This window comes from Ranitomeya imitator, chromosome 2, assembly GCF_032444005.1.
Source record: "Ranitomeya imitator isolate aRanImi1 chromosome 2, aRanImi1.pri, whole genome shotgun sequence".
In the NCBI taxonomy this organism is placed as follows: Eukaryota; Metazoa; Chordata; class Amphibia; order Anura; family Dendrobatidae; genus Ranitomeya; species Ranitomeya imitator.
In genome coordinates this window covers 635,525,942-635,551,347 of record NC_091283.1, presented here as the reverse complement: position 1 = coordinate 635,551,347, position 25,406 = coordinate 635,525,942, and the positions used below count along the sequence as shown (strand labels likewise).

General features: G+C 47.1%; 1 protein-coding gene across 2 annotated transcripts; it reads left to right on the top strand.

Moving 5' to 3' along the window:
• Nucleotides 1-68: 68 nt before the first annotated feature.
• CNPY3 (canopy FGF signaling regulator 3) lies at nucleotides 69-22,603 on the top strand. 2 transcript variants are annotated; one of them, XM_069752674.1, is made up of 7 exons: nucleotides 69-165; nucleotides 6,953-7,052; nucleotides 16,701-16,830; nucleotides 17,109-17,205; nucleotides 20,716-20,838; nucleotides 20,924-21,041; nucleotides 21,666-22,603. In XM_069752674.1, the coding sequence occupies exons 2-7, from the start codon at nucleotides 6,962-6,964 to the stop codon at nucleotides 21,866-21,868; spliced, it is 762 nt and encodes a 253-aa protein (XP_069608775.1). In that variant the 5' UTR covers nucleotides 69-165; nucleotides 6,953-6,961; the 3' UTR covers nucleotides 21,869-22,603. The 2 variants fall into 2 exon arrangements, 1 of the variants encoding a protein (XP_069608775.1); XR_011318445.1 differs by lacking the exons at nucleotides 69-165; nucleotides 6,953-7,052; nucleotides 17,109-17,205; ... (1 more) ...; nucleotides 20,924-21,041; nucleotides 21,666-22,603 and adding an exon at nucleotides 7,723-13,464.
• Nucleotides 22,604-25,406: the final 2,803 nt, after the last annotated feature.

Genomic DNA, 25,406 nt, shown 5'->3' with positions numbered 1-25,406 from the left:
ATCTTCTCTGAAAATGTATTCTTAGCGGCCCCTAGCGGATATGTCTGGTATTACGCCTTGAAACAAATGGAGTGACGTAAATGGAGAATACGGCGCTCTATGATTGGCTCCTGCCCCACGTGACAGCAGAAAGCGGAAGTTACCGGAGAGAGGCCGCTGAATGAGGTGAGGAGGTAGCGGTGGGTACGTGCGGCGGCGGCGGATGTTATCACTCTCCGTACTATTCATTCCATGCCGTTGTTGTGCTGCAGAGTAGGGCGGCCTCACACTGTAGAGCGCGGGTCCTGTAATGACATGCTTCTGGGGACCGTACACGGGACTGCCCAGTCTGGCGCACTTATCTCCCAGCCTGATGATATCAGATGCTGGGGCCCAGTTGTCATGGTTACAAGTCCGCATGTAGCACGTGCCCTGCTCTGTGAAAAGGCTAGGACTCTGCTGATAACCGCCATAGTGTCAGTCCCTCTTCCATAATAAGCCCCATTGTGCGGCCATTGCCTAATGGCGATATATCATAAGGAAATGACCAGGATTTTGTGCTACATGTATTTTTTACAATATTTGTCAATAGCCAAGTGTTAGCCATTTATTTTCTGATGATACATTCCCTTTAAAAGAAGAATACTTTACTCCACCTTCATATAAACCACAGTGTACATCATCATGGTCAGAAAACCACTAACCTGTAGTGAGGGCAGCCACCCTCTTAGGCCACGTTCAGTATTTGGCCAGTTTCCAAAACCAGGAGAGGAACAATCAGAGGAAAAGTATAATACAGTGCTCAAAAAAATGAAGGAAACCCTTAAACAACAGAATATAACTCCAAGTAAATCAAACTTCTGTGAAATCAAACTGTCCACTTAAGCTTTAGTCACACTAAACGACTTACCAACGATCACGACCAGCGATACGACCTGGCTGTGATCGTTGGTAAGTCGTTGTGTGGTTGCTGGGGAGCTGTCACACAGACAGCTCTCCAGCGACCAACGATCCGGGGAAAGACTTTGGCATCATTGAAACTGTCTTCGACGATGCCAAAGTCCCCGGGTAACCAGGGTAAACATCGGGTTACTAAGCGCAGGGCCTCGCTTAGTAACCCGATATTTACCCTGGTTACCATTGTAAAAGTAAAAGAAAAAACACTACATACTCACATTCTGATGTCTGTCACGTCCCCCGCCAGCGTCCACAGGGTTAAAACTGCTTTCGGCAAGAGCGCTGCTAATACACGTGCTGCTGCCGAGAGCTTCCCTGCACTGACTTGTCAGCGCCGGCAGTAACAGCGTGTGCTCTGCTTTACGGCCGGCGCTGACACATTAGCAGCGCTCCTGCCGAAAGCAGTTTTAACCCTGTGGACGCCGGGGGACGTGACAGACATCAGAATGTGAGTATGTACTGTTTTTTTTTTTAACTTTTACAATGGTAACCAGGGTAAATATCGGGTTACTAAGCGCGGCCCTGCGCTTAGTAACCCGATATTTACCCTGGTTACAAGTGAACACATCGCTGGATCGGCGTCACACACGCCGATCCAGCGATGACAGCGGGTGATCAGCGACCAAAAAAAAGGTCCTGATCATTCCCCAACGACCAACGATCTCCCAGCAGGGGCCTGATCGTTGGTCGCTGTCACACATAACGAGATCGTTAGCGGGATCGTTGCTATGTCACCAAAAGCGTGACGTTGCAACGATATCGTTATGTGTGACTCCCCCTTTAGGAAGCAACACTGTTTGACAATCAATTTCACATGGTGCTGTGCAAACGGAATAGACAACAGATGGAAATTATTGGCAATTATCAAGACACACTCAATAAAGGAGTGGTTCTGCAGGTGGGGACCACAGACCACATCTCAGTACCAATGCTTTCTGGCTGATGTTTTGGTCACTTTTGAATGTTGGTTGTGCTTTCACACTCATGGTAGCATGAGACGGACTCTACAACCCACACAAGTGGCTCAGGTAGTGCAGCTCATCCAGGATGGCACATCAATGCGAGCTGTGGTAAGAAGGTTTGCTGTGTCTGTCAGCGTAGTGTCCAGAGGCTGGAGGCGCTACCAGGAGACAGGCCAGTACATCAGGAGACTAGAGGGGGCTGTAGGAGGGCAACAACCCAGCAGCACGACCGCTACCTCAGCCTTTGTGCAAGGTGGAACAGAGCCCTGCAAAATGACCTCCAGCAGGCCACAAATGTGCATGTGTCTGCACAAATGGTTAGAAACCGACTCCATGAGGATGGTCTGAGTGCCCGACGTCCACAGATGGGGGTTGAGCTCGCAGCCCAACACCATGCAGGACGCTTGGCATTTGCCACAGAACACCAGGATTTGCAAATTCGCCTCTTCACAGATGAAAGCAGGTTCACATTGAGCACATGTGATAGACGTGACAGAGTCTGGAGACGCCGTGGAGAGCGATCTGCTGCCTGCAACATCCTTCAGCATGACCAGTTTGGCAGTGGGTCAGTAATGGTGTGGGGTGGCATTTCTTTGGAGGGCCGCACAGCCCTCCATGTGCTCATCTAGGTAGCCTGACTGCCATTAGGTACCGAGATGATATCCTCAGACCCCTTGTGAGACCATATGATGGTGCGGTTGGCCCTGGGTTCCTCCTAATGTAGGACAATGCCAGACCTCATGTGGCTGGAGTGTGTCAGCAGTTCCTGCAAGATGAAGGCATTGAAGCTATGGACTGGCTCGCCCTTTCCCCAGATATGAATCTGATTGAACATATCTGGGACATCAGGTCTCGCACATTCCACAAATGTCACGTTGCACCACAGACTGTCCAGGAGTTGGCAGATGCTTTAGTCCAGGTCTGGGAGGAGATCCCTCAGGAGACCATCTGCCGCCTCATCAGGAGCATGCCCAGGCATTGTATGGAGGTCATACAGGCACGTGGAGGCCACACACACTACTGACCATCATTTCCTTGTCTTGAGGCATTTCCACTGAAGTTGGATCAGCCTGTAATTTGATTTTCCACTTTGATTTTGAGTATCATTCCAAATCCAGACCTCCGTGGGATATTCATTTTGATTGACATTGATAGTTATGTTTTATTGTTCTGAACACATTCCACTATGTAATGAATAAAAATTTACAACTGGAATATTTTATTCAGTGATATCTATTTTAGTGTTCCCTTTATTTTTTGAGCAGTGTAGAAACACGTCACCACTTCTGTATTTATCACCCACTCCTGGTTTTGGCTTACAGATACTGAGAAAAAATACTGACCAAATACTGAACGTGTGACCGTTGCTTTAGGCTTGTTTCAGTCGTCCGACATTCACTATATTAGGGGAAACGTCCCTTCCCAACTCCACATACAGCAATCTGGATCAATGTGCCATCACAGAATCTAATGCCCATTACTTGTAATGTTAGATTTTTCTAGAAAAGCATTCTGGCCTCCTTGTACTTTTGCAGTGAATCACTCATTACACCAGCATGTGGCAGAGTTCTATAATCTCACTGCTCTTACTGTAAAGAATCTCCTGTGATTATGATTAAACCTTCTTTCCTCTGGAACAGGGATGTCAAACTCAAATACACAGAGGGCCAAAATTAAAAGCCTGGGTAAAGTCGCGGGCTAAGCTTGGTTTAAAAAAAAACTCAACAATTCTACAATGGAGGAAGTTTTTACTTAAAATCAAATATAACCATTAACTTTTTCATATGGAAACAAACTTAAAGGGGTTGTCCCATGAACAAAGTACCGAATTCTGCAGATTATAAGATGCATCGGTTTTTAAGATGCACCCCAAATTTTGGCGAGGAAAATAGGAAGAAAAGTTTTTTGTTTGTTTTATTTATTTTTTCTAGAAAATGATGCGTGTTATAATCCGCTTTTGCGTTAGCTTACCTGCGGGGGCAGCAGTGGTGGAGCAGGATCCCAGGTGGCAGGGTCGCTGCTGGCAGAGGCAGGAGATGCTTCGGGCTCCAGGCAGGTAGGACGGGGTGTTTGGCGGCGTCAGGAGTTGGGCCATGGCTGCAGGCACTGACATTTTGTGAGCCCCTCACTTTCCATACTCTTCTATGGGGTGGACTCAGGAAAAATGGCCGCCGGAGGCGGCACATGCGCAAATGAGAACTCTGTGCCTGCGGCGGCGATTCTTACAGAGTCCACCACATCGAAGAGTATGCAAAATGCAGGGCTCCATTCTTTCACAAAATGTCGGTGGAGCCCCCACACAGCCGAACACCTCCTTGTACTAGTCTGATGCCCACAGCCATCACCCGACTCCGCCACCGTACGAAGAAGAAGCTTCCAGCATCAGCGACCCTGGGATCCTGCCCCACTGCAGCTATAATTCAGATTATAAGACGCACCCCCATTTCCCCCCCAAATTTTGGGGAAAAATAGTGCATCTTATAATCCGAAAAATACGGCACATTTTAATTAATAGATCTTAGAATAAAACACTGAAATAGTGTTTTATGTAAAAGCAGTAAAAAGCATATGGCCCAATTACCTAATTTAAATATGTAATAACAAAGGATGAAAAACCTTGAATAATACAGATAAACTATTATGCAAACTAACCTCCCCCACCCCCCCAAACACAGTATGATACCCCCATAGTGAATTCCACCAAGTACCCTCCTCACGCATGGTATGATGACCCTACTGTACCCCCCACCCTAAATCCTCAGACAAAGAATGGTGACACTATGATTCTCTAACTGTAATCCCCACACAGCATTCCATAAAGTATAATGGGCCCCACATAGTCCTCCATACAGTATAATGGGCCCCACATAGTCCTCCATACAGTATAAAGGGCCCCACATAGTCCTTCATAAAGTATAATGAGCCCCACATAGTCCTCCATAAAGTATAATGGGCCCCACATAGTCCTCTATACAGTATAATGGGCCCCACATAGTCCTCCATACAGTATAATGGCCCCCACATAGTCCTCCATACAGTATAATGGCCACAAACCGTGCTCCATACAGTATAACGAGGCCCTGCATGTCCTTCCATAAAGTACAATGGCCCCACATACTGCTCCATACAGTATAATGCGCCCACGTAGTGCTCCATAGAGTATAAAATACCCTAAAAAGCACTCCATGCAATATAATGGGCCCCTGCATAGTGCTCGATACAGTATAACAGGGTCTTGCATTGTGTTCCATACAGTATAAAGACCCCTACATAGTGCTCCATACGGTATAATAGGACCCCATGTAGTGCTCCATACGGTATTTTAGGACCCCACGGAGTGCTCCATGCGGTATAATTGGACCCCATGTAGTGCTCCATACGGTATAATGGGACCCCACCGAGTGCTCCATACGGTATAATAGGACCCCACGTAGTGCTCCATATGGTATAATGGGACCCCACGTAGTGTTCCACACGGTATAATACGGCCCCACTGAGTGCTCCACACGGTGTAACGGCCCCACGTAGTGCTCCACACGGTTTAATAGGGCCCCACCTAGTGCTCCACATGGTATAATAGAGCCCCACGTAGTGCTCCACACGGTATAATAAGGCCCCACGGAGTGCTCCACACGGTGTAACGGCCCCACGTAGTGCTCCACATGGTATAATAGAGCCCCACGTAGTGCTCCACACGGTATAATAGAGCCCCACGTAGTGCTCCACACGGTATAATAAGGCCCCACGGAGTGCTCCACACGGTGTAAAGGCCCCACGTAGTGCTCCACACGGTATAATAAGGCCCCACGGAGTGCTCCACACGGTGTAACGGCCCCACGTAGTGCTCCACACGGTTTAATAGGGCCCCACCTAGTGCTCCACATGGTATAATAGAGCCCCACGTAGTGCTCCACACGGTATAATAAGGCCCCACGGAGTGCTCCACACGGTGTAACGGCCCCACGTAGTGCTCCACACGGTATAATAAGGCCCCACGGAGTGCTCCACACGGTGTAACGGCCCCACGTAGTGATCCACACGGTATAATAGGGCCCCACGGAGTGCTCCACATGGTGTAACGGCCACACGGAGTGCTCCACATGGTATAATAGGGCCCACATTAAAATAAATAAATAGTACTTCTTTCCGTTCCCCTGCTGCTCCGGTCTCTTCATGGTGTCTTCAGATCCTCTGTGTCCTGCGTAGCCTTCGCGATGCTGCCGTTCCCAGTGATGCATAGTGAGACAATGACCTGTGATGACGTAGCGGTCATCAGAGAGAGAGAGCGAGAGAGAATTTCCCTGACGGGAAATTCTTCCGCGTATGCTCAGTTTGAAAAGACGGCATTTGTCGCTGATTCCTGCTTTTCTCAGTCAGCGACGGATCCTGCGTCCATAGGCTTCCATCATAGCCAACGACGGACAGCGCAGGATCCGTCGCTGAGTGATTTTACGACGTACATAAAAAACGTTTCTATGTGCGTTGTCTCCGCCCGACAGACAGCAATTTTACAACGGATCCAGTGCACGGCGGATGAAACGGAAGGCCATCCGTCACAATCCATCACTAATACAAGTCTATGAGAAAAAAACGAACCCAGCAGAAACATTTGCTGGATCCGTTTTTTTCACAAAACAACGCATTGTGACGGAAAAAGAAAGACGGAAGTGTCAAAGAGGCCTTAGAATTTCCTGATCCTTCCTTGCTGTGTGTTCTGCTGTCGGGGAAAGTCTGGACAACCCCATACACATGAATGGTTTGGTGGGCCCGGACACAAACAGTGAGTTTGGTTAATGTGGTTAATGCTTACAGCCACCTTCTGACCTCACTCTGGGACGTACAATTGCCTAGGAAACTTACCATGCCCCAATTCTCCCCTCCACAACTCCTTATTTAACGGAGCTGTATATGGGGGGCTTTGGGCATGTTACAGTGCTTCTTTACATGACGGATGTCCGGTTGTGTAGGTAACGGGGAAGGGTTGCAGTATTGTCTTCTGTTTATCTTGTTTATCCTCTCTGCCTATGATTTATCAGTGACTTGTTTCTTTACAGGCCTCAGCTATGTGGTTCCTGCTCGTTGTTCTCCCGCTCAGTGTCAGACTGGCAGGTGCAGTAGACAATGAGTGGGTACATCTTCCCAATAAATGTGAAGGTATGTAGTTGTTCAAAATAAAATTCTGTTTCTGAGAAACTATTTACTTCTGGCACATACAGATTTTATTTTTATTGTCGTAGGGAATCCCTATGATTTGTGCCCAAATCATATGAGTAGGCAGATCAAAGTCCATTTAAAGGGTCACTTGCAACATTTATAGTTGCCACCTATTCAAACTTCATTGTGAGCAGGTATCCATCCACTAGGACCCCGTTAATCCATAGAGCAGGGCTCTGAAATGCCCTGTTGGAATGGAGCATGCCCACCACTGCATTCCTTCCCTACAGGATTGCTGGAGTTAGCAGAGTTGAGTGCTCGGCTTCTTCACCCAGTTCCAAAGACCATGAATGGTGATAACTTTTAGGGTATGAATTTAAAAAAACTGACCATCACATCCAAACATAGACTAGGTGTAAATAGGTGCCTACCTAAGAGTCACCAACTCGTATACAATCAAATAAATAAGGCAGCACTCTGTAGCGCCATAGCTTGCAAACATGAAATATGAAAATTGAATTGTAATACTGCACTAGAAATATGAAAAATTTACAAAGCTTAGAGCATAAATTGGCCAATTCATGTGTACCTGGAAGCCACGTTAAGGCGTTTTCTCTTTTCCAGGTACACATGAATTGGCCAATTTATGCGCTAAGCTTTCTCACTTTTTCATATTTCTAGTGCGGTAATGCAATTCAATTTTCATATTTCATGTTTGCAAGCTATGACGCCACAGAGTTCTGCCTTATTTAACTTTTAGGGTATGCGCACACGATCCACAGTTGCTGAGGGTTGAACGTTGTGTACTTGTGCAGCCTCAAACCCGCAGCGACCAGATGTTACAGCATAGGGGATGGGATTTCAAGTAATCCCATGTCCACTATGCGTCCACAGACCCCCCGAGATACGCTAATGTCCGCAAGAGAAATGATATCAATAGAATGTATTGAACACAGTGAATCCGTACGGTTCAGTGACCACATGCGGCTTCATCTGTGTTCAATAGAAGGCAGCGCCTTTGACGTAGCGATCATACGCTGCTTCCAAAACGCTGCTAGTCTCGATCATGGGCACCAGGTCTTACACCTATCTCTGCCAAGGATGTATCTCATATTTATTCGGTCGTCCATGACAGCACTACGGAGAGAGGGGATCCGCCCTTCAGGAACAGGAAACCTACAGATATATAAGGGCGGCACCTCTCCCACGCATCAGTTGGTTTCCTGTTCCTGGAGGACAGGATTCCCTACAGATTTTCTTTAGTCACCTATCAAGCACCCAGGCCGGCTGTCCGACCCAGGTAGCGAGGGGGTCTCCTACCTCGGGCAGTGCGGGTCCCTGGAAGCGCCACGGTGGGCCCGGGTAGGGCTCCACGGCAGTGAGCTGTGCAGAGGGGAGCAGCGTCCGGAGGAGGTCTGTCTCTGGGGTCAGCGTGGTAAGTATGTTCCCCCCCTCCCCCCCGGGCAGGGGGGAGACTAATTACTGACCATTCACACCTGCACATGTACCGGCGGGGGAAGGCTATTTATAGCTGATTAGATTGCTGCAGAGCTGCTTGTGGCATCTGCAGCTATGGATGTGCCAGAAGCTGCCGGTGATCTGCTGGAGCAGGAGCAGGACAGATCCTTGGAGACCCTTGCGAAACCCCAGCAGAAAACCCGCGGACGCAGTAATCAGGCCAGTCGCAGATCAAGGCAAAAGGATCTGGACCGACCCCCCCAGTGATCCGGTACCTACCGCTACTGCCTGGGTAAGAGATCTTCGTGAATGTACCCTGATGCAGTCTTTTCCTATGTTTATTTCCGTAGGGGAAAAAAAGCGCTGGTAAATCAAAAAACAAGGAGTGCGCGCTATGCGCTTGCCCTTTGCCAGACGCCTACCCTAAAAGACTTTGTCAGTCGTGTGTGCGGCAGACGGTAGGAAATAGTTGTATAGGATACTGTATAGCGGTAGCACCGGATAAGTGACATAGCCTTTTCTCCGCTCCCATAGGTGGCGGAGGAGTCTCCCGATTTTACTTCAAATCTTAGGGAGATTATCAGGAAGGAGGTGAAGGATTCCCTGAAATCCCTATCCCGGGCAGAACCTTCCAAGAGAAGAAGGGAGCCTAGTGCCTCAAATTCAGATTCGTCCGCTGGGCCAAGTAGGGAGATTGATTCAGACGCCTCTGTCTCCTCAGCGTCCTCTTCGGAAGAAGAGTCAAACCGTTTTTGTTTCCCGTTGGACCAAATGGACAAACTAATTAAATCAGTTAGATCCACCATGGTGGTGGCGGATGAAAGGCCAGAACGTTCAACGCAGGACCTAATGTTTGGCGGTCTAGACCCTAAAAAAACGTAGGTCTTTTCCGCTCAATGACAGGGTGCAGAACCTCATCAAAAGAGAATGGAAGAAGCCGGAGAAAAAAGGCTCTTTTCCACCGGCCTTTAAACGAAGATACCCCTTTGAGGACCCCATGGTGAACACCTGGGATAAGGCGCCAAAATTAGACGCGGCCGTGTCTAAGGCATCTAAGAGATCGTCTATCCCCTTTGATGACATGGCTTCCCTAAAGGATCCTCTAGATAAAAAGGCTGATTCGTTCCTTAAAGGGACATAGGAGATGTCGGCTGGTGCCTTGAGACCTGCTGTGGCTGCGACATGCGCAGCCAGATCAATGATGGTGTGGCTGGATCAGCTAGGGTCTAAATTGGAAGAAGGTGTTTCCAGAGATTCCATGTTGAAATTCCTGCCAACGATCCAAAATGCTGCTGCCTTTCTCGCAGACGCTTCTGCGGATTCGGCAAGAATGGCGGCTAGAGTGGCAGGATTATCGAACGCAGCGCGCAGGGCCCTATGGCTGAAATGTTGGCTGGGTGACCTTCAATCCAGATCTCGTCTGTGCTCTATTCCATGCGAAGGGGAATACCTGTTTGGGCCAGTCCTAGATGAGTTGCTAGAGAAGGCCGGAGATGAGAAGAAGAAGTTTCCTAATCTACCAACCGCTTCTTACAGGCGCCCCTTCGCAGGAAAAAGGTTCTTTTGGAAGAGACCAGCCAGAGACCAGAGCAGATGGGACGATAAAAAGAAGAGAGGTACTGGGTTCATATTTGGTGGAGGACGTCAGGAGCCACCACGTGAAATCAAAAAACCTCCCCAATGACTAGTCGCCCCGGTGGGAGGTAGACTATCTGCCTTCTACCCGGCCTGGTCCAAGATCTCCAGTAGTGATTGGATTTTGGGGTTGATAGCTACGGGTCTGCGGCTAGAATTCTCCTCTATCCCTCAGAACTTCTTCAGAATCACCCCTCTCAGGTCCTCTCCAGCGGAACAGGCGGCCCTGGAAGCGGAAGTTCACGATCTGCTCAATAAAAATGTCCTATCTGAGGTTCCGGAAGGAGAACAGGGTAGTGGATTCTACTCTCCTCTATTCCTAATAAGTAAACCAGACAGCTCCTTCAGAACAATCATTAACCTTAGAGCGCTGAATAATTTTCTGACCGTTCAACCATTTAAAATGGAAACTATTAACACCGCAATAAAGCTGCTGTTCAAAAACTGCTTTATGGTAGTATTGGATTTGAAGGACGCCTATTACCATATCCCTATTTATGCAGGTCACCAACGATACCTAAGGGTGGCGGTACGGTTGGATGGGGTAATAAAACACTTCCAGTATAGGGCCCTTCCCTTTGGGATTTCGGTCGCCCCTCGGGTATTTACCAAAGTAATGGCGGAAGTTATGGCACACCTGCATGAGTCCAACATTCTAATAATCCCCTACCTGGACGATCTCCTTATCGTAGGTAAATCGGCGGATCACTGTCTAGAACAGTTACATAAAGTGATGTTGGCTCTAGAGCGTCTGGGGTGGATGCCAAACGTTAAAAAATCACGGTTACAGCCCATGACGGTGCAGCGATTTTTGGGCCTGACCCTGGATTCCCAGGTTCAGGAATGCCGTTTGCCTCAAGAAAAAATTGATCGCCTGCACCTTCAAGTGCTGAATGCCTCTAAAAACCCCACCATGTCCCTACGAAAAGCCATGTCTCTGCTAGGCTCTCTCTCGTCCTGTATTCCAGCGGTCCGATGGGCTCAGTATCATACGAGGATACTTCAGGGCGAGGTGCTGTTACATCAAAAAAGGTTGGGGGGATGTCTGGAGAGCCTGCTGACCCTATCCCAAGACGCTATTGTATCCTTCGGGTGGTGGTTAGATCAAGAGAATCTGTCCACAGGGGTCCCCTGGGAATATAATATAACTCGTATTGTCACCTCGGACGCTAGCCCTTCTGGGTGGGGGGCTCACATGGGGGATACATTGGTCCAAGGGCTTTGGGATCATGATCAGATGGAAATGTCTTCCAATCTAAACGAGTTAACGGCTGTGGAGCAGGCGGTTAAAACACTCCTTGTCTGTCTACAGGGCCACCACGTGCGGGTATTCTCGGACAATCGAGTCACCGTGGCATACATAAATCACCAAGGCGGGACTCGTTCCAGATCCCTGATGTGTGTAGCAGATCGTCTGTTTCATCTAGCAGAGCAACATCTTCTCTCGTTGACGGCTCTACACATAAAAGGGGCAGAAAACACTACAGCGGATTTCTTAAGTCGCAACACATTAAGGCAGGGAGAGTGGTCCCTGAACGGCACCATCTTCGACCTTATCGTGGAAAGGTGGGGACAACCAGAGGTAGACCTGTTTGCCACAAAAGAAAACAGGAAAGTGGCACAATTCTGCTCTCTGAACCCCAGAGAAAATCCCCTGGCAGTAGACGCCCTCCTCATAAACTGGGACTTCAGGCTTGCCTACGCCTTTCCTCCCCTGTCTCTACTTCCTCTGGTGGTGAGGAAAATCAGGAAGGACAAAGCCACAGTAATATTAATTGCCCCCTTCTGGCCCAGAAGGACGTGGTTTCCATGCCTGAGGGCTATGTCGATGTCCGATCCATGGGTCTTGCCAGACATTCCGGATCTCCTATCCCAGGGCCCAGTCTACCATCCTCGAGCGGTTGGCCTTCATCTGACGGCGTGGATTTTGAGCGGGCGCTGCTAAAAGATAGGGGGTTCTCGCCGGCCCTCATTAACACGCTGCTGAAAAGCAGGAAAGTGATAACCACAAAAATCTATGTCAGAATCTGGAAGAGATTTCTTCAGAACTCGGGGGTAATAGCTGGTCAGTCAATACCAATAGACCAGATCTTGGAATTCTTACAAAGGGGGTTAGATATGGGGTTATCCCCAAATACTCTTAAGGTGCAGGTATCAGCCTTGGGGGCCCTCTTTGGCTGCAACATCGCTGAGAATCACTACGTCAGCAGATTCATCATGGCAATAAAACGGTCTAGGCCAATTGTGAAGAATAGAGTCATGCCTTGGGACCTGAACCTAGTCCTCTCAGCCTTGACAGAGGCCCCATTTGAGACAATTACTTCAGCCTCTATTGAAAATCTATCCCTTAAAGTAGCCTTCCTGGTGGCCATAACATCGGCGCGTAGGATAGGCGACAACCAAGCATTATCCAGGGTTCCCCCTTACATGCAGCTTAGGGATGATAGTGATACTATCCCCTGATCCAGCATATCTCCCTAAGGTAGTGTCCAGTTTCCACAGAACACAGGAAATAGTCCTTCCATCTTTCCTCCCCAATCCTACCAACGATAAGGAAAGGAAGTTACACACTTTAGATGTAAGAAGATGTATCCTGCAGTATCTAGCGGTAACTGATCCCTGGAAGTTAGATAATGCCTTATTCGTGTCCTATCAGGGTAGTAGGAAAGGGCATAGAGCATCAAAATCTACCTTAGCTAGGTGGATTAGGGAGGCTATCTCGCTGGCATACATCTCAAAGGGCAAGCCGGCGCCTGAAGGTCTTAAAGCGCATTCCACTAGAGCTATGGCGGCTTCGTGGGCGGAAAGATTGGAGGTGTCGATCGACCAGATTTGTAAGGCTGCTACTTGGTCTTCTCCAAACACTTTCTATAACCATTATAGATTGAACCTGGGTGCCTCCTCTGACCTCTCTTTTGGTGTAAGGGTGCTGCAAGCTGTAGTCCCTCCCTAGTTAGTTACTCTCTGTAATTCTCTCCGTAGTGCTGTCATGGACGACCGAATAAAGTCTTAGTTACTCACCGGTTAACGGTGTTTTTCGGAGTCCATGACAGCACCTGTACATACCCTCCCGTCTTCTTAAGTTCTGGGTGTACACCTCTTCCTTCATTTATATGTAATTCACGGGTAGTGAATAGTTAGTTATTGTATTATTGTTTATTATGTATGCTATTAACCTTGGTGGTCCTCTTGTGCTCTGTAAACCAACTGATGCGTGGGAGAGGTGCCGCCCTTATATATCTGTAGGTTTCCTGTTCCTGAAGGGCGGATCCCCTCTCTCCATAGTGCTGTCATGGACTCCGAAAAACACCCTTAACTGGTGAGTAACTAAGACTATACCAGCTGGATAACTACTGTTGGTCCAGGACGTATGCGAAATCTCCCGGGCTCTAATGGCCATATCTTGGCCTAGACTGCAGCCACAGCAGTGATCTAGTGTTTGTTTTAATTGAGATTCTCTCTTCTCTGACAGTAAAAAATTGATACATTCTGGTTATTTCAGCATGATAATGTTGTTCTCTAATGGAGCCCCTTCCCCTCTGAGCCCTGCTGTGCACCCAAGCAGTAGTATACCACCACATATGGGGTACTCAGGTGAAATTGTGTAATTCATTACAGGGTACCTTTTTATGTTTGCTCATTGTAAAAGTGAAAAATTTTGTAAAAACATGATTTTTAATTTTCACAGCAGTGAAGAAAACCTGTGGGTTAAAATGGGGGTTTAGTTTTCAAAATGGGGTTACTTATGGGTTTTTTCACTTTATTGGTGCCTCATGCACTCTGCATATCCAATATAGCAACTGAAAACTCTGAACTGCTGTTATAATTGCATAACAAATTGCAGTACATGTTTTCTCTTAGGCCATGTTCACACGATCCTTTTTTTCATGCGGAATTGCCGCGATTTTCCCGCTGCGGGTCCGCAGCTGTTTTCCATGCCGGGTACATTACATTGTACCCTATGGAAAACAGGAACTGCTGTGCCCAAAATAAAAAAAAAAACCGCGCTGAATAGCTGCGGGAAAAAAGAAGTACCATGTCACTTCTTTTTTCGGAGCCGCAGCGGTTCTGCACCCATTGACCTCCATTGTGAGGTCAAACCCGCAGTAAAACCCGCAGATGAAAAAAATATCTGCGGGTTTTACTGCGGTTTGTGGTTCCGAACCGCTGCAGCAGGAAGTGCGGGGAAGCGGGAGGAAGTGCGTGGGCGGAGTGTGGCTGTCCCCCCGTGCTCCGATCCCGCCCCCCCGTGCTCCAATCCCACCGCCCCGTGCTCCGATGCCCTCCCCCAGTGCTCCGATGCCCCCCCCCCCAATGCTCCGATGCCCCCCCGTGCCCTAATCTCCCCCCCTTATACTTACCCGGCGTCCCGGTGTCCGTCCGGCCGTCTTCTCCCTGGGCGCCGCCATCTTGCAAAATGGCGGGCGCATGCGCAGTGCGCCCGCCGAATCTGCCGGCCGCCAGATTCGTTCCAAAGTGCATTTTGATCACTGAGATATAACCTATCTCAGTGATCAAAATAAAAAAAAAAATAGTAAATGACACCCCCCCCTTTGTCACCCCCATAGGTAGGGACAATAAAAAAAAATTAAGAATTTTTTTTTTTTTTTCCACTAAGGTTAGGGGTAGGGGTAGGGTTAGGGTATTTTCAGCCATTTTAACTGCATAGAAAACTGCATAAAAAAAGGATAAAAAAAAAAGGATCAAAAAAAGGATCAAAAAACGCATCAAAAAAGGACCAAAAAAAGGACCTGCGTTTTCTGCCAAGAGCTGCAGTTTTTTAAAAAACAGTCCTGAAAAAAAAAGGATGGAAATCAGGAACGTGTGAACATACCCTTATTCTTTCTGGGGAAAAAACATCAGCAAAACAAAATAATTTTTAAATATAATGTTCAATTTCATTGCCCAATGCTATAAAAATCTATGTGGGGTCATAATGCTCCTTACACCATTAGATGAACTCTTTGAGGGTTATAGTTTCCAAATTAGGTCTGATTTTGGATGTTTTTGCTTTTCTGGTACCTCGGGGGCATAAATGCTACATGGCGCCTGCAGACAATTCCAGTAAATTGAGCCCTGTCATGGCCTTCCCGTATTCGAGAGAAATTGGAAAACAAGTTGCAGCGAGCTTTTCTCTTATTCCTCCTTTTAGGGATAAAAGCTTTATTTTAATGGAAAAAAATATTTATTTTAGTTTTTTTATTTCTACTTTGCGTTAGTTCATGTGAAGTTCCTGTAGGGTTAACAAACTTGATTTTGAATGGTATCATAAATGCACTTTTTAAAATAGTCTACCGTAATTTGTGGGGTGGGGGGATAAAATACAGACACTCTCAAAGGCACTTAAGAACTAAATTGGTCTTTAAAAAAATAGGTTTCTTTAAAATTTCTTAATGTGGAAAATTGATTCTAAACTTATAAGCAGTCTAATGTACACTAAAAATGAGTGGATGATAAAAATGATGCCAACATAAAGCAGACATATGGGAACTGTCAATCTTTAACTATTTTTGTGTTGCTATTGCTAACCGCTTTCAAGGGAACCTGTAATTTCCCCAAACGCTGATAACCTGCAGATATGGGGTTAATTTGCAGGTTAAGGCGATATTAACCTGCAGATTAATAGCGTTTTTTGATATGACAGATTCCCTTTAAGGGGAGACACATCGAAAGTTTGAAGAGTGGCAATTTTTCCAATTTCTTTTGTATATCTTCGCTTTCTTTTTAATGAATTAAAAGCATATTCACCTCAACTTAACGTAAAGTACAATGTATCACGAATAAAGCGTCTTTAGAACGACAGGATATGTTAAGGTATTCTAAAGCTATTGCTGCGTAAAATTACACGACAGGTTTTAATTTTCCAGTGTAAATCCCGATTTTTCTTGTCTCCAGTTCTGATGATTTTATAAAGATGTATGATATGTAGACATAGGCCTAGGAGCTATGTATGGACTCTGTACAGGCTATACCGTTATTCTACGGTGGTGTGGTGTACCTGATTATCTCTTTATCGACTAATATACATTTGTATGCAGTTTTTGCATATAGGTATGGATGAAGGTTTAATACCAATTTTCTTTTTGGTGTTATTTAGCTTTTGTTTGCACATGTCAGAAATGCAAACCTTGTCCTGAGAAGGTGGTGATGGCGAACTCAGTCGAGGGGTTCAAGAGAGGCCTGGATGTCTCCCTGGAGCAGAACAATATTGTATCATACAATTATTAGGTTCTGTAGAAGGACGTAGATCTGGGGATTTATTATGATGGAATATAGGCTGAACTGGATGGACAAATGTCTTTTTTCGGCCTTACTAACTATGTTACTATGTTACTATATGTCCTGACTGCTTGTGGCATAAAAAGGCAGTTGGCGGAGCTGTGCTGTGCTGCTCCACAACCGATAACCTCCTCCAGCTGATCGGCGAAGGTCCCTTCAGGTTGTTATGATATGTGCACAGGCCCTAAGCTGGTATTTGAGAATCGACTTGACTGCTGTGCCCTCCGGTCTGCCATTGCCAGCTAGTTAAATAAGCACTACATTTCTCTCTTGCAGTCTGTAAGTATGTTGCCCTGGAGCTGAAATCCTCATTTGAAGAGACGTCCCGTACACGGGAAGTTATTGATACACGCTATGGGTTTCTTGACGGGGAAAAGAAACAAAACAAGATCAAGTACACAAATTCGTGAGTTATCCATTTATGTACTTCTGGTAGCAGATTCCATGAGCTTTAGCTGTGATGCATGGTACAGTATGCCGCCATAGTGTGTTATTTCCTGCGTGGCAGAGCTTCGCCCATCACTCTTTTTGGGACTACCACATGTGCCAGTATGCTGCCGCCCTACAGTCAGGGATGGGTATTGCCTCTTTCATTTTTGGCAGTAGAGATGGAGATCTCATTTTTGGACATCTTGCCATGTGTCTACTCTCCATTATGATTATTACATTTCTGTCTTTTCTCAGGGATATCCGCCTGATAGAAGTCACAGAAGGGCTCTGTCAAAGACTGCTGGACTACAATCTCCATAAGGAACGTACTGGCAGTAATCGCTTTGCCAAGGTATTGTCAGTATATGGAGGACTGTACACATACTCCTGGCAGTGTATAAATGAAAGTATATGTCATCACTCAACATATGGGTGACAAATGACACTGTCAGAACTTGTACAAGGGTTTGGATCTGGATAAACCTGTATACCGTATATACTCGAGTATAAGCCGAGACCCCTAATTTTGCAACAAAAAACTGGGAAAACTTAATGACTCGAGTATAAGCCTAGGGTGGAAAATGCAGCAGCTTCCGCCTAAATGTCAAAACTAAAAATCGATACCAAATAAAAGTAAAATTTATTGAGACATCAGTAGGTTAAGTGTCTTTGAATATCCATATTGAATCAGGAGCCCCATATAATGCTCCATACAGTTCATGGTGAGCCCCATAAGATGCTCCATATTAAAATATGCCCCATATAATGCTGCACAAATGCTGATTACGGCCCCATAAGATGCTCAATACAGACATTTGCCACATATAATGCTCCACAAATGTTGATTATGCTCCACACAGTTCATTATGGTCCCATAAGATGCTCCATATAAAAATGTGCAACATGTAATGCTGCTGCAATAAAAAAAAAAAAAAGACATACTCACCTCTTGTTGCTGCCCACTGCTCCTGAGCGTCCCCTCTCTCCGCACTCACTGTTCAGGCAGAGGGCGGCACGCACACTAAATACGTCATCGCGCCCTTTGACCTGAACAGTCACTGCAGAGGACATGGAAGACAGGGCGGCAGTGAAGTGAGGAAAGGTGAATATGAAATACCTGCTCCCGGCGCGGTCCCTGGTAGCTCCTCCCGGACAGATGGTCTGCGGCGCTGGCAGCTTCTTCCTCTGTTCAGCGGTCACTGGTACCGCTCATTACAGTAATGAATATGCGGCTCCACCCCTATGGGAGTGGAGTCCATATTCATTACTTTAATGAGCGGTACCACGTGACTGCTGAACAGAGGATGAAGCTGCCGGAGACCATGGGACATGCAGGGACCGTGTCAGGAGCAGGTGAGTATGTGACAGTTGTTGCTCACCCGCCGACCATGACTTGAGTATAAGCCGAGAGGGGCACTTTCAGCCCCAAAAAATGGGCTGAAAATCTCGTCTTATACTCGAGTATTTGGAAATAATACCAAGGGTAATATTCTGAGCACTGTGAAGCATTATTATGGAGCTACTAAAATACAGGTCCTTCTCAAAAAATTAGCATATAGTGTTAAATTTCATTATTTACCATAATGTAATGATTACAATTAAACTTTCATATATTATAGATTCATTATCCACCAACTGAAATTTGTCAGGTCTTTTATTGTTTTAATACTGATGATTTTGGCATACAACTCCTGATAACCCAAAAAACCTGTCTCAATAAATTAGCATATCAAGAAAAAGTTCTCTAAACGACCTATTACCCTAATCTTCTGAATCAACTAATTAACTCTAAACACATGCAAAAGATACCTGAGGCTTTTATAAACTCCCTGCCTGGTTCATTACTCAAAACCCCCATCATGGGTAAGACTAGCGACCTGACAGATGTCAAGAAGGCCATCATTGACACCCTCAAGCAAGAGGGTAAGACCCAGAAAGAAATTTCTCAACAAATAGGCTGTTCCCAGAGTGCTGTATCAAGGCACCTCAATGGTAAGTCTGTTGGAAGGAAACAATGTGGCAGAAAACGCTGTACAACGAGAAGAGGAGACCGGACCCTGAGGAAGATTGTGGAGAAGGACCGATTCCAGACCTTGGGGAACCTGAGGAAGCAGTGGACTGAGTCTGGTGTGGAAACATCCAGAGCCACCGTGCACAGGCGTGTGCAGGAAATGGGCTACAGGTGCCGCATTCCCCAGGTAAAGCCACTTTTGAACCATAAACAGCGGCAGAGGCGCCTGACCTGGGCTACAGAGAAGCAGCACTGGACTGTTGCTAAGTGGTCCCAAGTACTTTTTTCTGATGAAAGCAAATTTTGCATGTCATTCGGAAATCAAGGTGCCAGAGTCTGGAGGAAGACTGGGGAGAAGGAGATGCCAAAATGCCTGAAGTCCAGTGTCAAGTACCCACAGTCAGTGATGGTGTGGGGTGCCATGTCAGCTGCTGGTGTTGGTCCACTGTGTTTCATCAAGGGCAGGGTCAATGCAGCTAGCTATCAGGAGATTTTGGAGCACTTCATGCTTCCATCGGCTGAAATGCTTTATGGAGATGAAGATTTCATTTTTCAGCACGACCTGGCACCTGCTCACAGTGCCAAAACCACTGGTAAATGGTTTACTGACCATGATATTACTGTGCTCAATTGGCCTGCCAACTCTCCTGACCTGAACCCCATAGAGAATCTGTGGGATATTGTGAAGAGAAAGTTGAGAGACGCAAGACCCAACACTCTGGATGAGCTGAAGGCCGCTATTGAAGCATCCTGGGCCTCCATAACATCTCAGCAGTGTCACAGGCTGATTGCCTCCATGCCACGCCGCATTGAAGCAGTCATTTCTGCCAAAGGATTCCCGACCAAGTATTGAGTGCATAACTGAACATTATTATTTGATGGTTTTTTGTTTGTTATTAAAAAACACTTTTATTTGATTGGATGGGTGAAATATGCTAATTTATTGAGACAGGTTTTTTGGGTTATCAGGAGTTGTATGCCAAAATCATCAGTATTAAAACAATAAAAGACCTGACAAATTTCAGTTGGTGGATAATGAATCTATAATATATGAAAGTTTAATTGTAATCATTACATTATGGTAAATAATGAAATTTAACACTATATGCTAATTTTTTGAGAAGGACCTGTATAAGGCATCTGTATTTGCTCAGTGTGGATGTATTGCCTTCAGTGGCTCAGCTCAGTTCAGATTTTTGTGATTGGAGACTATGTTCCCCAAGTTTATGCTCTCATTTTGGCCAATAGTTACCAATATTTTACCACTCACTATGGTTATTTGTGTACTTTCCTATTAAGTTCTCAATTAGACCAATTAGCTTATGATAATGCAAATCACGGGCAGCATGAGTCAGATCCTGGCTGTATGATGGATGCCACGGTTAATGTTCTCTGAAACTCTATGTTTTATTGGAGAAAATATAGCTAGAAGAAAATTTAGACAGAAGATTCAGCCTTGGCCTATTTCAGAGGAAAATACAGCTGACTACAACTGATTCTTCCTGCTTGTGGTTTGAGCAACATGAATCCGCTGACAATTGTCCGGCGCGGCAGTTGCATGTGTCATTGCTGTATGACAGTCACAACACATGCATGGAGAGCCCAACACACAGGCTGTCACACAGTCACAACACATGCAGCTGCGGCTCCGAACAGCTGATTATCGGGAGCGCTCCAGGTATCTGAGTTCCCGAGGCAGCTATTTAGTAAGCGCTAAAGCTATTCAGATAAGGACTTAGCCAAAGCTATTCGCTCATCCCTAGTTATAGTATTTTGTATGCTACACTCAATGATGAGCACTAATGTGGCATTTTTATGTATCTCAACAACTCAACACTTTGTTTCATTTAGGGGATGTCGGAAACCTTCCAGACTTTGCATCATCTTGTACACAAGGGTGTGAAAGTGGTGATGGACATACCGTACGAGCTGTGGAATGAGACGTCCGCTGAGGTGGCGGATATGAAGAAGCAGGTAAATGGCGAGATTCTAGAGGATGTGTTTATATTGGTGCCATCCCTGGTGACGCTGCTGTTTACACATAGCTTGCTCTTTACAGTGTGATGTCATGATGGAGGAGTTTGAAGACGTTATTGAAGATTGGTATCGGCACCACCAGCAAGATGACATCACTGACTTTCTGTGTGCGAAACATGTCCTGAAGGGGCAAGATAAAAGTGAGTTGTTTAAGAAGTGATATGATGTGGTTGCATGTTTTCCAAGTATCTGTAACCCCTTCCTGGTGTAGGACATAATAGTGCAAGCTGATTCTCCATATATGAAGCTGGCTCAGGAGCTGAGCCTGCACCATACACGACAGATGCTGGCTGTGTTATGCATCCAGCATTCGTCCATAACAGGAGTAGTAGGAGCTTGCTATGATTATTGCTGTTTAACAATTTAAATTCCGCTAGCGGTGACGCGATTGGCCCATAATGGTGCAATTTCAGGCTGCCGATAGGTTGTAATGGCACCTGGGGGCCTGGTAAAAGTCTCAGTGGCTGCCCTCTTTGCTCATTTGTGAAGTCCATCTTGTCTCTGGCTTTATAGAACATAATTTTGATTATATACTGCATAACAGTATTATTGCGGTATCTAGAACAAGCGAACAATCGATCACAGGTTCAGAGTAAATGAGACCTTACAAGCAACGGGGGTCATTGGGAAGCAATATTAAGGGAGTGATCATTATGAATTTCATAATTCCAAATGACTGGGCTCGAGGTTTTTCGGTTGCAGAATTTCATGTATGTTTATATCAAAGAAGGCATTTCTTGTAACGTTGTGCTGGTTTTAACCAGGCTGCCTCTCTGAGACATGGACTGGTAAGAAAGGGGACCCTGGCCCATCGTCTGGAAAGAAGAAAACCAAGAAAGGAGAAAAAAAGAAATCCAAGAAGGTGTCAAAAGACTCAAATGGTAAGCGCAATAATGAAGAAGTCCCAGGGAAACTGGAGGCCCTGGAGACACAGATTCCTGAAAGCAGGCCTAGTGATGAGCTCTGACCCTAACCTCAGCTCTTCAGTGGACTGGTTGAGTTAACACTTTCACCCCAGGCAGGATGGATATGCTGGGATCTTGGCTTTCTTACTGGTTACAATCCAGGATTTGGGAAGACTGGTGAAGACAATGGACATCATGTGAAGGATCTGATGATGGTTCCTATAGACAAAAGAAAAATTACTCGGACTTGTTGCTCTATTTTTACATTCTCTGAGTTAGTGACTTCTGAGGCCAGGAATGCCATTTTGTCTTGCTGAATAGGTCAATAATACTGTGCTGACATATGTGCTGTGAGAAGGGGATTTTCCTTATAAGTCCTGTTGCATGGAAAGCATCAGTGTCGTGACGATTAAGGGTCCATAATGCGTTATGTGCCTGGTCCCAGCCAGTATTATTTTTATACTGTTTCTTTCTTTGCAGTTCTATCATATATATCTCTGTCTGGAGATTTGCCTATCTCTTGCTTTCCCTGCTATTTTTCAACTCTCTCTCCATGCCCATCAGGTCTTCGTCTGGAATTCTTTTCTCTCTATTGCTTCCTTATCATCTTGCCAACCCATTACCTTTTCTGTTTTTACAAGTCTTTCTACTTTTTCCTTTTGTCTAGCACATTCTTGCTTAATGTCATGTAAATTTCTTGTGTGTCAGTTTTCGATTGATTGTGGCTTTCTTTTCTGCAGACTGGTTTTATTTTCTTACAATAAATATAAAGAAATAAAAAATACTGGATGATAGAAGTGAGTTTTATCTGGTGGTCTGCCCTCCTTACAATATGTCATGTGTCGTATGCTAGGCTGAAATCAAACATGGTCCCAACCATTACACCAGGGGTCCCCAAACTTTTTACACAGGGGGCCAGTCCACTGTCCCTCAGAACGTTGGAGGGCCGGACTATAAAAAAAAACTGTGAAAATCCCTTTTACCCGGCCCCCGCTGCTTCCCGGGGCTTCAGGAAAATGGCCACGGGATGCCATCTGCGCACGCGTGGCCTCCGGAAGATGGCCGCCGCCAGGCTCCAGCAATAATCCGGGGTATATCTTCAGCCTGCCGCGGCCCGGTGAACCACCCCCCGCCCCCGCATTGTGCCGCCCGGTGCGGCCCGCCCCCCCCCTTCCTACGCCACTGGACGTGCTCATCTAGGTCTGGAGGAACTTTCGCTTCTGCATAGCGCCGGGCGCTCAGAAGCGAGAGGAACATGTGAATTGCGGCGGGGGCCGGGTAAAAGGCCTCCGGGGGCCGGATGCGGTCCGCGGGCCGTAGTTTGGGGACCCCTGCATTACACCAGCACAGTTAAGCCCAGTAATTGGCTGGAGCTCTCATGTTCTGCAGCCTGCCAACAAAGACCAGGACCATTGGTAGAGGCATTGCTCTGCGCCCAGTAATTGGCTGGAGCGCTCATGTGCTGCAGCCTGCTAACAAAGACCAGGAGCAGCGGCAGAGAGGCATAGGCCTAAGTCCAGTAAATGGTTGGAGTGCTTCATGTGTGCTGCTGCCTGCCAACACTGACCAGGAGCAGCAGCAGCGACGCATGATCCCGAGCCCAATAAATGGCTGGAGTGATCAAGTGTGCTGTAGCCTGCCAACAAAGACTAGGAGCAGCAGCAGAGGCATTGCTCTGCGCCCAGTAATTTGTTGGAGCGCTGAATTGTGCTTTAGCCTGCCACCAACAAAGACCAGAAGCAGCGGCAGAGAGGCATCGCCCTGAGCCCAGTAATTGGCTGGAGCACTCGTGTGCTGCAGCCTGCCAATAAAGGATCAGGAGCAGCGGCAGAGAGGCATCGCCCTGAGCCCAGTAATTGGCTGGAGCGCTCATGTGTGCTGCAGCCTGCCAAAAAAGACCAGGAGCAGCGGCAGAGAGGCATCGCCCTGAGCCCAGTAATTGGCTGGAGCACTCATGTGTGCTGCAGCCTGCCAATAAAGGATCAGGAGCAGCGGCAGAGAGGCATCGCCCTGAGCCCAGTAATTGGCTGGAGCGCTCATGTGTGCTGCAGCCTGCCAACAAAGACCAGGAGCAGCGGCAGAGAGGCATCGCCCTGAGCCCAGTAATTGGCTGGAGCGCTCGTGTGCTGCAGCCTGCTACCTACAAAGACCAGGAGCAGCGGCAGAGAGGCATCGCCCTGAGCCCAGTAATTGGCTGGAGCACTCATGTGTGCTGCAGCCTGCCAATAAAGGATCAGGAGCAGCGGCAGAGAGGCATCGCCCTGAGCCCAGTAATTGGCTGGAGCGCTCATGTGTGCTGCAGCCTGCCAACAAAGACCAGGAGCAGCGGCAGAGAGGCATCGCCCTGAGCCCAGTAATTGGCTGGAGCGCTCGTGTGCTGCAGCCTGCCAACAAAACCCAGGAGCAGCGGCAGAAAGGCAGGCATCATCCTGAGCCCAGTAATCGGCATGAGCGCTCACATGTGCTGCAGCCTGCTACCTACAAAGACCAGGAGCAGCGGCAGAAAGGCAGGCATCATCCTGAGCCCAGTAATCGGCATGAGCGCTCACATGTGCTGCAGCCTGCTACCTACAAAGACCAGGAGCAGCGGCAGAAAGGCAGGCATCATCCTGAGCCCAGTATTTGGCATGAGCGCTCACATGTGCTGCAGCCTGCTACCTACAAAGACCAGGAGCAGCGGCAGAAAGGCAGGCATCATCCTGAGCCCAGTAATCGGCATGAGCGCTCACATGTGCTGCAGCCTGCTACCTACAAAGACCAGGAGCAGCGGCAGAAAGGCAGGCATCATCCTGAGCCCAGTAATCGGCATGAGCGCTCACATGTGCTGCAGCCTGCTACCTACAAAGACCAGGAGCAGCGGCAGAAAGGCATCATCCTGAGCCCAGTAATCGGCATGAGCGCTCACATGTGCTGCAGCCTGCTACCTACAAAGACCAGGAGCAGCGGCAGAAAGGCAGGCATCATCCTGAGCCCAGTATTTGGCATGAGCGCTCACATGTGCTGCAGCCTGCTACCTACAAAGACCAGGAGCAGCGGCAGAAAGGCATCATCCTGAGCCCAGTAATCGGCATGAGCGCTCACATGTGCTGCAGCCTGCTACCTACAAAGACCAGGAGCAGCGGCAGAAAGGCATCATCCTGAGCCCAGTATTTGGCATGAGCGCTCACATGTGCTGCAGCCTGCTACCTACAAAGACCAGGAGCAGCGGCAGAGAGGCATCATCCTGAGCCCAGTAATTTGCTGGAGCACTCATGTGTGCTGAAGCCTGCCAACAAAGACCAGGAGCTGCATTGCTGGAACAGTGGAGGGAGATTATAGATGTTTTTTGTTATTTTCACTTACAGCAAACTGATTGGGATTGCAACATTTGTTAATTGAAAATTCTTTTTTTAAGGGAATCTGCAGGTTAATAGCGTTATTATGTTGGCCGGGGCCTGCACTTAGCCTAACGATGTGAGGAGAAAGTTAACTTTATTTTCCCCGGCATCATTCTCGTTTCAGTCACCACTTTGAGATACATAGTGGTGGCTGTAACCGCGTCTCCGGCCCTGACTGACAGCCGGCCGTAATGCCGAGCATTAGTCGGCCAGTTACAGCCGC

What these genes read in the sequence shown, in the direction of transcription:
- CNPY3 (XM_069752674.1), top strand. Translation starts at nt 6,962, where the DNA reads ATGTGGTTCCTGCTCGTTGTTCTCCCGCTCAGTGTCAGACTGGCAGGT. An exon ending in AAGATCAAGTACACAAATTC is followed by an intron (nt 16,831 to 17,108) that starts GTGAGTTATCCA and finishes GTCTTTTCTCAG; the next exon opens with GGATATCCGCCTGATAGAAG. An exon ending in GCAGTAATCGCTTTGCCAAG is followed by an intron (nt 17,206 to 20,715) that starts GTATTGTCAGTA and finishes TGTTTCATTTAG; the next exon opens with GGGATGTCGGAAACCTTCCA.